General features: G+C 33.0%; 1 protein-coding gene across 1 annotated transcript in view; it reads left to right on the top strand.

Annotated features, from left to right (window-relative positions):
- Window positions 1-13,342, top strand: part of LOC122803660 (protocadherin-9-like) — a 2,559,623-nt gene that overhangs the window by 110,556 nt on the left and 2,435,725 nt on the right. Inside the window, exon 3 of the mRNA XM_044073439.1 lies at window positions 5,902-5,943. Within this exon, the coding sequence (XP_043929374.1) occupies window positions 5,902-5,943 (42 nt within the window). The remainder of the gene's footprint in view (window positions 1-5,901; window positions 5,944-13,342) is intronic.

Here is a 13,342-nt window from a genome sequence, read left to right on the forward strand (position 1 = left end):
CTTGTATTTCTATTGGAGCAAACATTGGCAAAGAGGAAAATGAAAATCCTGCAGCATATGTTATAAAGGGAATAAATTCAGTGAGCTTCAGCTGTTATTTTGTGTATCACTGACTCCTTTAACATTCATTAATAACATTCTTCATATATGTCTAGAAAAGGAGATGAACTCTAACTGAGGTTGATTTGGGGGGCTGTTTATCATAATACATTTAAAAATATTACTGCAGATAAAATATGCAATGTAAATTCAATTGTTTATTTCTAAGTTATTTTGTGCTGTTTCATGGGGTAAACAGTTGCATTTTCCTCAAAACATCACTTTGTCCTCTGGAAATTAATGTAAAATGAGAAATTAAATCAACTAGTGAATGAATTCCTTCAGCGAAATGTAGTTATTTTATATGGATGTATTAACTCATGGAGTGGTAAAACCTTAGAGGAAAATACAGCCTGGCTTTTAAAGTATCCCCAACAGAAATCTGGGAAAAACACTGCTACAGTTTATTATTGCTATTACAGCTTAAATATGTACATTTGTAATATGACTGAGTTACCCAAGGGATTTGTCAGCATCATGTACTAAAGCATTTAGCCTAAGTGCTGTATGCTCGACTCATGCTGTTTTTCATCGTTTTTGCATTTCTTATTTAAAGAGCTATTAAAACAGAATTCATAGAAGAACAATGACATTTCTTCTGCCTAAAATCAGCGTTCAATCTGCACTTATCAGCATTAACATAAAGCATGTTGATACCAGTGTTCTGTGGAAGTGATTAAATGATTAATTGACTATATTATAATTTTAATAAAATAAGGTTATCTTAATTGAAAGTCCCTTCACTCTGTATATGAATTTAGAGTTAAGTGAGACTGTAGACAATAGTATGAGCTTGCATATTCAGCCAAAATGTTTCCTATTAAATATACGTGATTTCTATTTAAAAAGTCATTCTGAAGGAGCACCTTTACATTTTGTGTTTTTATTATAGACAATATTCCATTTTCTGAGCATACCAGTGCATCTCAGTTTTTTCCCCAGAAGTGGCTTGTCATAAAAATGTAGTTAAGCTATTTAACATGAAAATGCAATAAGCTTGCACTAAACCGTTCTCTTACTGCTCTCTGGTGTTCGGTATTCTTTAACCATTTGCAAATTCAATATAAATGTTGTTTTATTTGTATGTGCCATTAATTAACGTTATCAGGCCATTTCAGATTATATTTCCCTGTTTAGTAGTATTAACATGTAAGGTTGTTTTTATTTATTGCTGGTGGTGTGGATGTGTGTTTGCAATTGTGTACTGCCCTTTCTGCATTTAAATGCAGTAGGCGCATTAACTAGTGTCATTGAGATGAAAAATTGCACTAGGTAACCAGAGGGTAAAAGTGCTCCTGCAGAAATATGTACAAGACTCATTGGATAAGCAGCAGTGAGTGAGATCTATTTAATACCATTTAGTTATACTGTAGAGTCTAGGCTTTGCTGCCAGTCCAGGTTACAATCCTTTCTTACTGAAGTATGCATACCTGACGTGGGAGTTGTATCAAAAAGTTGCAGCTTCTTGAACAAAACAGCAAATAACTAGATATAATACACTTATAACAAACTATCTACAATGATAAATGCAGGATATTTCAGTTAAATGCTCATCATTGAATTGATACTACTTTATCATTAAAATAACAATACACTTAAACAGTCTCATTGTCTAAAAATGTTTTGACTATAACTTCTGATAAACGGTAACAACAGCAACAGTATAATAATAATAATGATGATGGTGATAATAACAACAACAATAATAATAATAATTAATAATAACAACAGGATGTAAGTAATTGCTTTTGGAATTAATCAGAACCCAGGTAGTATGCTTATTTTGAAATGAGAGTAATGTTATGCTAAAGTGTTTACCATCTCCTGAGAATAACAAACATATGCTAGCAAAGATTTGTTTTGCTATAGTCTTGTAGAAAACATTTTTCAAACAGTAAAATATGTGTTTAAATACACAGCTGGATACTGTTGAGTAAACTTTTGTGGTTTGGATACAAGATGATGAACCATGTCCAGTTGATTTGTCTGTTTTCAGGACTGCACTCCCACATTAATGGAAATACTAAGATGTATGTGGAAAATTAGAGTGAAAAACCTCTTGAAAAAGAAGTGTAAGGATGAGTCAGAGTCACTAAGTGACTAAACAGCACAACAGCAGAAGTGGGAGAAAATTGGAATACCCAGGTGCATCTCAAAGACACAAGGATTTATGAGGAAATACTATTGTCAATGCCATTAATTCCTGTTACAACATAACAATATAATTATAGAATATAAATTAAATGACACAGTCTGCCAACAATTTAGAATAAAACAAACCAAAAAAATAAGCATTTTTGCAGGTGACAAGCCCCTTGTGTTCACATTACATGGAGTGTCACCAGGTTCTACTATGAAATACCGATTTCCAAAATCCCAAGGATCAGAAATGGCAAAAAAATCATGCCTCAAACACAAAAGGACAAAACATTAACTTTAATGGAACAATTACCACCCCCCACCCCCCCCCGGCTACTGACACTCAAATAATTTGGCCTCAATTGTCTATAGAGGACACATCCCCTTACTTAAATATACTATCTACATTGTTGCTCAACTTTCTTGAAGGAACAAACATCACAGTAATGAAAAACTCTTCTTGCTCCCCATTTGTAGCTGTACAAATTGCATAGCGTATCTGCACCCACAGATCAGAAACACAGGAATAAAAAGGAACCTCACACTCCCCTTACATTACATATGAAAAAACAAGGGAGTGCACCACAAGCAGTGAATAAGGAGTCTCCCAAATCAGAACGATAAAAACGGTGCCCACTATTACTGTTGCTAGTAGTTTGTGCTCCAGTGACGAATGACTCTGTGAGAATGACCTGATAAATCGTCTTGTCCCCCACAAAGAAAATAGAAACACTAATCAGGTAGCCTTCATTAGCCAGGACTGAACTGGAGAGTTTGCATCTGACAAGAAGTAGAACTAATCACTGCTTAATCACTACAAACAGTACTTCATTGATTTAATTTAATTTATCTGTTTTTTCTTAATTAAGTTGGTTCCAGCAGGCCTGAAACTTTTTTACAGTGGATACCCGAAGACGGTACTAATATACATGTTATAAACATGTCCATAAGACAAGGACAATTAATTTACTTTTTTCAGTACCTGCTTTGCAGTTTTTAACAACAATCTAAGCTGCCAGTAGCTCAACCATTGAGGACCTCATTTAATGCTTCATCCTATGAATGGCACCTAGTAAGTGCAGTGCCCACCTCTCCTCATACTTTACTGCAGTATTAGCACTGTAGCATGAATCCAAGCATGCACTGCAAAGCTAGAACATACAGCCAGTGCATAGCTGGTCTGACATAGTAACAGGATAACTGAAGGCAATGCTATTATGCTGCCTGTCAGGACAGATATATAACAAGTAATGAGTGGTTGTGATAGTGATGGTAGTGGAGCATTTTGATAATGTATCCTGCAGTGGTTTTCTTGAAGGATAAGTTTTATGCTGAATTATGAAATTACCATGCCATTGACTATGTAAGATAGTGTTCTTCTAATGACTTGTGAATGCTGTATACATCTTTCTTTAACTTTCTGAGAGGAAATATATAAATATTGTGTCGAAAACTGAAACTCTCCATTCCTGTTATAAAAGCTCTAGGTGCAGACAGGTAAATGTTATCCTTATTTGCTGTTATCCTTTGTTTATAGTGTTCCTGTCCACAAAGAAAGCCATGTAATTGATACAGTAGTAAGATTTCCTAACAAAGAGCTATCACTGATCTAAAAATGTGTCATATCTGCTTAAGATATAATCTACAAATACTGCTTTGAAGATTTTGGAGAAAGGCAAAGTATTAGCAGAATTTTAATAACACTGTGTATCCTGAAATAGCTGCATCCTGGTGAGGAAAAAAAAAATATCTAACACAGCTGTTCAGAAAGAGTGTTCGTGGCAAAATGTGCAAGATGCTTTTAATTTTTTTTGATTATTCTGTTGTATATTTTATGAGTATCTTCAAACCGTGTTTCTGTGTGCTTATGCATGTGTACATTTTTTCCACTTCTTCAGTCACAGCATATGCAGTTCATAATACAATCTTATGTGCTGCATATTTTATTGACTTCATGCTTTTCTCAGCATGCTAAGAAAAAGATCAGATTTTTTCTGAAAAGAAGAATATAATAAAAAACTTCTACATTGTACTGTAAAATGTGTTACTTGTGATTTCACTTTTCAGAAGTCAAACAGTAGGTCAGATTCAAAAAGAACTTACACTTGGTGTTGCACACTACAGTTTTGTATCATGTGCTCTGGGAATCCTCATGGTACACAGGCTAGTGTTGTATCCTGCAACACTGCCCAACTCCAAAACAGCAAATGTGCTCATTATGCCCCGACACATAGACTTACCCTAAACAAAGTAGTCTGTTGAAATCAATGGGGTTATGCAGTGCTGCTCCATCTGTATTGTGTAGAGGCATAGCTAGGGCAGGGTAGGGCCAAGGGGGCATTTTCCCTGGAAAAAATTGCTGTAGGGATGTGATCTGCAAATGCAGATGGGGCACTAATGCCATACTAGCATTCAGAAATAAATGCTGATACTAGATTTGAGTTCACAGCTGAAGCTCTTTGTTTGTGATGTAATAATTGTAGCAACCTTTCTGTTTTGTTCATCATCTTAGACCTGAAGAAGAGTGGCAAGATTGGGGAAATGCACAAGGTGCCAGTTAATGTAGCTGCAATTCTGGTCTAGAAGACCTGCTGCTTCAGTCACTAAATGAGTAATGGCCTTATTGCCTGAAGTACCAGGTTCGACAACCAAGTTGGGCTGGTAATAGACAGGCATGTCTGGAGTGGGTAAGTGCCAGTCAAGGGCTACGTACATGGACAGCACTGTAGTGTAGTGTTGGAGTTGCCCCCTTCATGTAAAGGCGAGGGGTCCAAACTACATATTCTTCTGAAAGGACTGAACAAACTTTTATTAGTGCAGTGTCACAGTACATGGTGGGCAGAGTTTTTACTTGTCCTGCATGTATTGCCAAATTCAAAATACAGGAGCTGCTGTTGTTGCAGGCAGATTCAGGGACTATCAGTTCCAAATATATGTCAGTATTGGCACTGTAGGAAGACAAAATGCCTCCAGTACCAGTTTCTACATACAGGTGGTGCCGTGGAGAAGGCAATTTTAGGGTGATCCTTGAGGTTATGTGATGGAATTGAGAGTTGTCAGATTACATCAGGAACAGGTCATGAGATTCACTAACACTGAATGTTCCTGGTATACTGGGCCTAGTGCACAGTCACAGTGGTGTTGCAATAACATGTACGGAAGGGATTACTTTAAACCCCTCCAATCTCCACGGTATTATGCCATCCCTGAGGTGAGGGCTGGAATTTGCTATCAAGGTAGTTTTGCAGGATGTTAGAGGCTCTTTGCAATGCTACCTCAATTATTTTGGAATCCCAGGTAGTGGGATAAAATATACTTAGTCTGTTTCATTATCAGCACTATCCATTAGCGTAGAATGAATCTTGCAGTTTTGCTCATAATATTTCATCTGCAGGTTCCAACCTCTCAGATATAAATGCAGTGATATTAAGGAGTCTAACATAGTTCAGTTTTTCTTCATGCAGCAGTATTTGAAGTGTTTGTCAATGCACTGTGTTGTACCACAACTAGAATGGATTGATAGGATTGTTTGAAAAAATGTAAACAAAACAATACATTAAATTTCATTATTTGATAATACTTGGAGTTTAAGTTGCAAATTAGTAGCAGCATCTTTCTCAGTTATATATTGATCTATATTCCTTTCTTTATTTTCTCTTACAGTTGGATATACTTGAGAGATGTTCCAAAGTCACTGACACTGAGGTACTGTACTATTTGTCTTTCTGCTACCATGTAAAACAGTCTTGTCTTTTAAAGAATTATTACTGTTTATATGTACCTTTGCATTTCTCAAGTGCTAATTTTTTCTCAGATTGTGAGAGTAGGTGGAATATGTGTACTATGACCAAAGACAATACTGTAAGCCTAACAAAGAATAAAACAAAGATGGTGGATAAATCATAAAATGCTATTATTTATTTCTGTTGAAAATTAAGCCAGTATGAAGCATATTTTGCTATCAAATTATTCATAATATAAGGAAGGGTTGGTCTAAACAAAATGTTGTCACCGCAAGGGAAGATGTATGTAAAGTAATCGTCTTTTTTTAATCCAAGTAAAGGTTAGATTCAAATACTTTAAGAGCTGGCTTAAATGTACCCTTCTCTGTGGATAGAAGAATCAAACACATTACTGTTCTATTTGGGATATCTGCAGTAAGTTTATCTAGAGTCATTGTGTTTATTTGATAAAAGCGTGTACCACAAGGCAGTTGTATTTGGGTATGAAAAGACAGCTAAAAAGATCTAAGATAATGCAAACAAAAATGTTAAAAAAAAAATTTTTAGTAAACAAAAAGATTATCTTTAAAATGTTGCTGTTTTGGTATTAAGGCAATTGCTTGTTCTAGATGTCTTTTATAAATTAGGTAGTTTGGTTTATTTCCATAAAATCTGACCCTTTTAATCAAATATATAGCTCTCAACCTCTGAGCATTATAATCATAGCACTGATGTTTAGACATCTTAGCAAATGGCCCAAAAATGGAACACATTGTTATTTTTCAGAAAAGAAAGGCTTCAGATACTAGACCTTAAAGAATTAGATAACATGAATCTCTGAGTATCCATATTGCAGTCATTTAATAATGTATATTTCCTTAAACAGCTCTATCTTAATGTAGAAAGTCAATAAATGAAGAAGGAGGAGCAAGGTAGACTCTAAAGGCAAAAATCATAGTGCTATGCCTAAATCATAGCAGTTGAGATGTATGAAGTTATCAGACTGTGTTTTCAAAGTCAGTCTTTTGACATGCCACTGTATATTCTAGAGTCATGGTGAGAGCACTGCTTCACAGACACAATATTTCCAGAACTCTGACTACTTTTACAGAGTGTGTATCAAACTGATATTTATTCGGTTTACTTGCTAAAGTGCAATGATGTTGATTAGTAGTAATAAAATGAAAAGTGATCTTTGCTGCATGTTCTATAACAGTATTATGATCCATCTATACTCAACATTTAGAATGCAGGATTGCCACCTTGTTTTCTGTAATATTTGGTGAGAACACGCAATAATGATACCATATTAACCTTAACAGTACATATGTAATTACAGATGAATGGTGCAAAAAATGGATCTGACTTGGTAAATAGTTAGAAAACAAAATCAGACATTGAACTGATCTTTTTCACCACTCAGTCATCCACATGAGCACAAGGAGGCGCATTTTCATGCTGGACACTTTATGTTGTCTGATCTATTAGTAACAATACACAGTACTCCTTTTTTTATTTTTATTTGTGTTTTGTTGACCAGGGTTCATTCCACTAGACCAGTAGCCTCTTTTCAGGAGAAACCCAAGGTAGCATTTATACTACTAATGGAATTTTGTCCAGGGCATCAGGGAACTTCCCCTACTCTTGGTAGTCAGGGGAAGAGTTTATGTATTACACATCTTGACTTCCTGTTTCCTGTTTATACACGGAGGCAGCCAAGAGGAACAGGGAGAAAACATAGCTGTTTCAGCTTTTGCTGAAACTGAAGTGAAAGTTGCTGAAAATGTAGGTGAAATGGTAGAGTCACCACCAGAAGTTTTTTTCCTGATGATATGGGTGCAGAAAAAAAAAACAGTGACATTGGAGGAAAAGGAGATTGTATAATAATAATGATATTGTAGCTGAAACAGAGATGGACTCAGAGCAAAACTTTCAGAGGAGATTGTTTGAAGGAGAAACAGTTATCTCTAAAAAATGCATAACTACAACCCCCCCAATCGGGGGGGGGGGGGGTGCAGGATGATTATGTGGAAGAAATGGTAAACCAAAGTGAGCCAGAAAATGGAGCGGCAATTTCATGGAGCAACATCATAGAAAAATAGAAAAGGAAAAAGGAGAAGAAGAAGCAACTGTGCCAGAGAAAGTTCCTGAGACAAAAACTTATGCACAAACTGTTGGAGAAAGACAAAAGCAGAAATAAAAGAAACAAAAAGATGTATACAGTAAGTGTGAGCAGTAGAAAAGAAGAATGTTTGAACAGGTATTAGGTTTTGGACTCTGTCATAGCACCTGTGGGTCTCAAAGCAAAAGAGGTAACAGCATATGTGGTGCAATCTTTTTACAGACAAACAAAAAAAAATGCTGATCCAGTTTAGAACTGAAGTTGAAGCAAAAGAATTGAAAGGACACTTGTTAACTATATGTAAAGAAGTAATAGACACTACAAACATATATGATGAAAGAGGACTATGAACTGGGGGATGAGAGTAATACTGAAAATTGAAAATGATAATGTTATGTGTGCATCTAGTACTATTAATGTTCATGATAATGCAGGTTTTGTGAAATACAAGGGTCAACCAAAGACTTGTTTTTGTTTTGTGGAAAAAATGATCATTTAATCAATAAATGTGATAAAAAAGGTGTTATCTATGTGGTAAAACAGGGCATAATGGAAAAAATGTGATTTAAAGTGCAAAAAAGGTGGCAATATTGGTCATTCATGGCTAGAATGTGAAATGAATATGCAAGAAAATTAAATTAATTTATACAGGAGAAAGAGATAGAAGAATATCTTATACAAAGAAATGTACAAAAATATAACCAATAAAGAGGTTATAAATGAAGCTGAAGAAAGCAACAAGGAAAAAGAAACAGAGGAGACAAGTGAGGAAGAAGCTGACTGGCATACAGTAAGAAATAAAAATAATTAAATAAGAAAAAGAGTTAAAGAAAGGAAAATAAAATTCAAAAATATAATTCTTAGGGAAAATAAGAAAGGAAAGGGATAGCAAAATGTATTATACTAACTGTTCTTAAAAGCTGAAATTATTGGCTTTAAATGTGAACAGTATGAAAACTCTTCAGAGGAGAATATATATATTTCAATGGTGTGCTGCAGTAGATGCACACATTATTATTTTAGAAGATAGATTATTAACAGAGGAAGAAAGAACATAAACTGAAAAAGTTGGAATGGTGTGGTAGTTTGGAACATGGGGACAAAAACATGCTCAGGCATATGTATATTATGTCAAGAAAGCATTGAAATATAAGATGTAACCATAGTGGAAGTAGGACAAATTATGGTAATAGATTTGAAATGGAAAAAAAATATGTGCATAGAATTATAGCTTTACATGCACATGTAACAAAAAGGAGAGACAGATAATGTTTAAAAATATTCTTGAATATGTTAGTGTAAATATGGACATTATAGTGGTGGGCAATTTTAATTGTAATTTAAGAAAAATAAGAGCAATTATGATGTCAAAATGGATAAAGAAATTAGGAGAAGTGGAAAGTTAAATGTATGGGAGAATAAACACTGGACCTACAAAATGAATGAAATTAGGACAGAAACTGATTATTTTTTAATGTCTGATAGTTTAAAAGTTAAAGAAAAAGGAATTAAGTATACTAAATTTTCAGAAAATGTGGTTATATGGGTTAAAGTACAGGAAAATGAAGCATAAATAAGAATAGGAAAAGGGATAAAAAGAATTAATGAAAAGAAATTGGATTTTGAAGAAAGAAGAGGAACTTATGGAATTATGAAATAGTCATATGTATATGAGAGACTTTTATAAGAATTGGACTGTTTGGTGGCTTATTTTTACAGAGAAAAACAAAAAAGTGTTTCTTGAATGTATAAGGAAAAAAGAAGAAAGAAAAAGACTGGTATAAGATATTAATTTAAGAAACATTCAGAGATTTATTAGAGAAGAAAAATCTCTTTTATGAATACGAAAGAAATATATAAAATGAATCAAATTAAAATTAAAGACTTGTTATATAAACAAAAATATTGTTTACAAGGAAATGAAGAAGAGGTAGCACCATAGTAAAATAATAAAAGTAGAAAAAATAATGCGAGAATTAAATAATAAGGAAGGTAAGCAAATAAGACAGCAAGAAGGAATATGTGAAATAATTAAAGAATATGTGGTAGAATTATTTGTTAAAAGAGAAGAAAACATAGAAGACATTTAAAAAGGTGAAACATTAAATAATGAAGATAATGAGCATTTAGAACAAAACAACTATAAAAGAATTGAATGAGATTTTAAAAAATATTAACATGAATTCTGCAACAGAACTGGATGGAATTGAATATGGTATGCATAAACAAATGAAGAAGTGGAAAAAAATATATAAGTTATAAATCAATGGTTAGAAACTGAAATTAAAGAGAGATATGTACAGGAGTCATAAAATTTATATTTACAAAAGGAAATAAAAAGGAGATAAAAAATTGGAGACCTATAACATTGAATAATATGGATTATAAACTTTTCATGAGAATAATAACAAAAAGGTTACAACAAAATAAATAGAATTTGGTTATTATGGTGCATGAAAACAGGAAGAATTGAAGAAAGTGTTCAGAGTAATGTTTCATGGATTATATGGAACGACAGACTAAATGAAATCAAATACAATGGAAAATGGACTTTGACAAAGATTCTGGAGAAAATAATGTTTTGGTTGTCCATGCATGCTTGGGGGAAATGTTTAAATTGAAGTTTATAATATATGGAGATTTGTAAATAGGGATAAATAATGTAAATATGTAAATAGTATGCAATGTATGTACCAAAAAAAACAACTCTTTTCATTGTGAGTGGAAACAGTTTTGGAGAAGCACTTCCTCTTTCTGACCTAGGAGCAGATACGGCCTGGAGAAACAGGGAGGCAGATGGAGAAAGGAGGAGGCAGTAGTGCAGTGATAGAAATGAAGGAGAAAGCAAATATTGAGACCTTAGAATATATACAGGATTCTGAGGAAATGCTTTAAAGGAACCTATTTGATGGAGATGAGTCGGCAAATGATGGATGTATGCTTACAACCTTCCAGTCAGGAGAGGGTTTTATGAGGATTTACTTAAAGAAATGGTGGTGTAGAGTGAGCCAGAAAATGAAGGAGGTGTTTCCTGTTGGGACATTATGGAGAGAATATAAAAAAAGCATGCAGAGACAATCCTGAAGAATAGTGGATAGACGGAAAAGAAAACATGCAAATAAAGTAAAAAAAGGCAAAAGTGGAGTAGCAGAAAAGAAGGCAGAAAAATTAAAAATGGAAGTATGTGATAAGGATTCAAAGTAGAGAAGACAAAGAAATGCTCAGGTATGAAGTGTGGAACAATTTATGAGCTCTTTTGGGTGTAAAAGCACATGAGTTAAGAGCATTTATTCTTAATAACAAAGAGACATTTTGTGACATTATATTTGGGACTGCTTTTTCAATGTAAAATTCTCTTCGAGAATATGAAAAAAAGGAAAACTGTAACCTGTCTTTATTTGATAAAATCATTTAGCAAGGAAACAAAAAAAGGCCTCATACAATTTCAAACAGAGGTAGTGAGACTCTGAAAAGTCACACGAAAGCTTTATGTAAAGAAGTACTAGACATTGTAAAAGTTTATGACAAAAGGGGTGCATGGACTGGTGGCAAAGATTGTAATATTTTATTAAAAATCGAAAGAGAAAAATATAAATATGCCAAGCATGATGAATGTAGAGGGGAACAGGGGTATTGTAAAATGATGAGGACGACCCAAAACATGCCTTTTTTTGTGTGGAAAAGAAGGACATTTGATAAGTAGCTGTGACAAAAGAAAATGTTATATTTTGGGGAAATAGGACATGATGCAAACATGTGAATTGAAATGTTATAAATGTAACAACATTGGACATTTATGGATAGGTTATAAAAATGAAAATAATGGTGAGGAAAAAAAAAGAAAATAAAATGAACAAGCAGAAGAAATGTTAGAAGTATTAGAAGAAAAATTAAATGAACAAATAATAAAGAAGACATAGAAAAAAGGTTTTGAAACAAGTGATGAAGACATAACCCAATAGGTAGTCAAAGAAAAATATCTATTGGTAAAAAGGTAAAAAACAGTAAAAAAATCTGAAGGGGTAAGTGCAAATGAATAAAGAAAGGAAATAGATGAAAATAATGTATACAGAAAAATATTGTGGCTTGGTATAATGGTCATGGTGTTTGACTCATAAATACAAGGCAAAGTGTTTGATTCTCACCTTTGGGGAAGAAATTGACTATGCTTATACTACTCCCTTAAAGAAAATGAATGTTTATTTCATCAGAGTTTAAACTATGTAATGATAAATATGAATATTATAATATTAATTGTGATTTATGAGGCAACTGTAAAAATGAAAAGAAATGAAAAATGTTTGAAGTAATAAGAAGTGTTAAGTTAAATCTTTCGGACACAAATTCATAAAGTTACAAAATGGGTATGTATAGAACTGAAATATATTTTTATATTATCAGTAAATTTAGTTATAGAAGAAGGGGAAGTGGTTGAAACAGGATTCTCTGATCATCTTTCAATATGGATAGACATAAAAGAAAACAAAAAATATGTAAAAATGGACAAAGGAATAAAAAGGATAAATGGGAAAGCATGGAATGAAGAAGGCAAGAGATTTTTAATACAGTTATGGAAAGATAATATTACTGTGAGAATGAAACGTGGATGATATTTAAGGAAAAATATTAAAAACGTGTTTTACAGTGGCAATATAATATGAGAAAAGTAGAGAAAGAAAAATATGAACACATATATAAATATGCATTGGAAGATTTAGAACATAATGATAGAAAGTACTTTGACAAAGAAAATGAATTATATGAAAGAAATCAAGAAAAAGTACAAGAATTGCTATATAAGCAAAGATAATTTTATAAGGAAAAAGAGTTACTTAAGCAGATTAGTAAAGGAAAATTGTAGTATAATGACAGAAATAAAAAATGTAAAAGGAGAAATCGAAAAACTCAGGACATATTATGAATAGTGTAGTATAATATGTAAAAAATGTTTAAAGAAAAAACAAGGTAGTGATAAAATGGAATGTAAAAAGTTTAACAGAAAAAGAGAATAAAGAGCTGGAAAAGCACATTTTTTTAAATGAGCTTGATAAAGTATTAAGGCAAGTAAATATAGATACATCTGCAAGCCCAGATATAATAGGGTATGGAATGCTAAAAAATTAAGGGATTGGCAAATAATATATATTTATAAAGATTTTGAATTAATGGTTAAATTAAAGTTTTATGTATAAGGAAGTATGTAGTAGAAAACTTAAATTCACATGGAGGAAGGAAGATAAAAGAGAATTAAAAAAATAGA

Source organism: Protopterus annectens, chromosome 5.part1, assembly GCF_019279795.1.
Source record: "Protopterus annectens isolate FY-2018-M chromosome 5.part1, PAN1.0, whole genome shotgun sequence".
Taxonomy (NCBI): Eukaryota; Metazoa; Chordata; order Ceratodontiformes; family Protopteridae; genus Protopterus; species Protopterus annectens.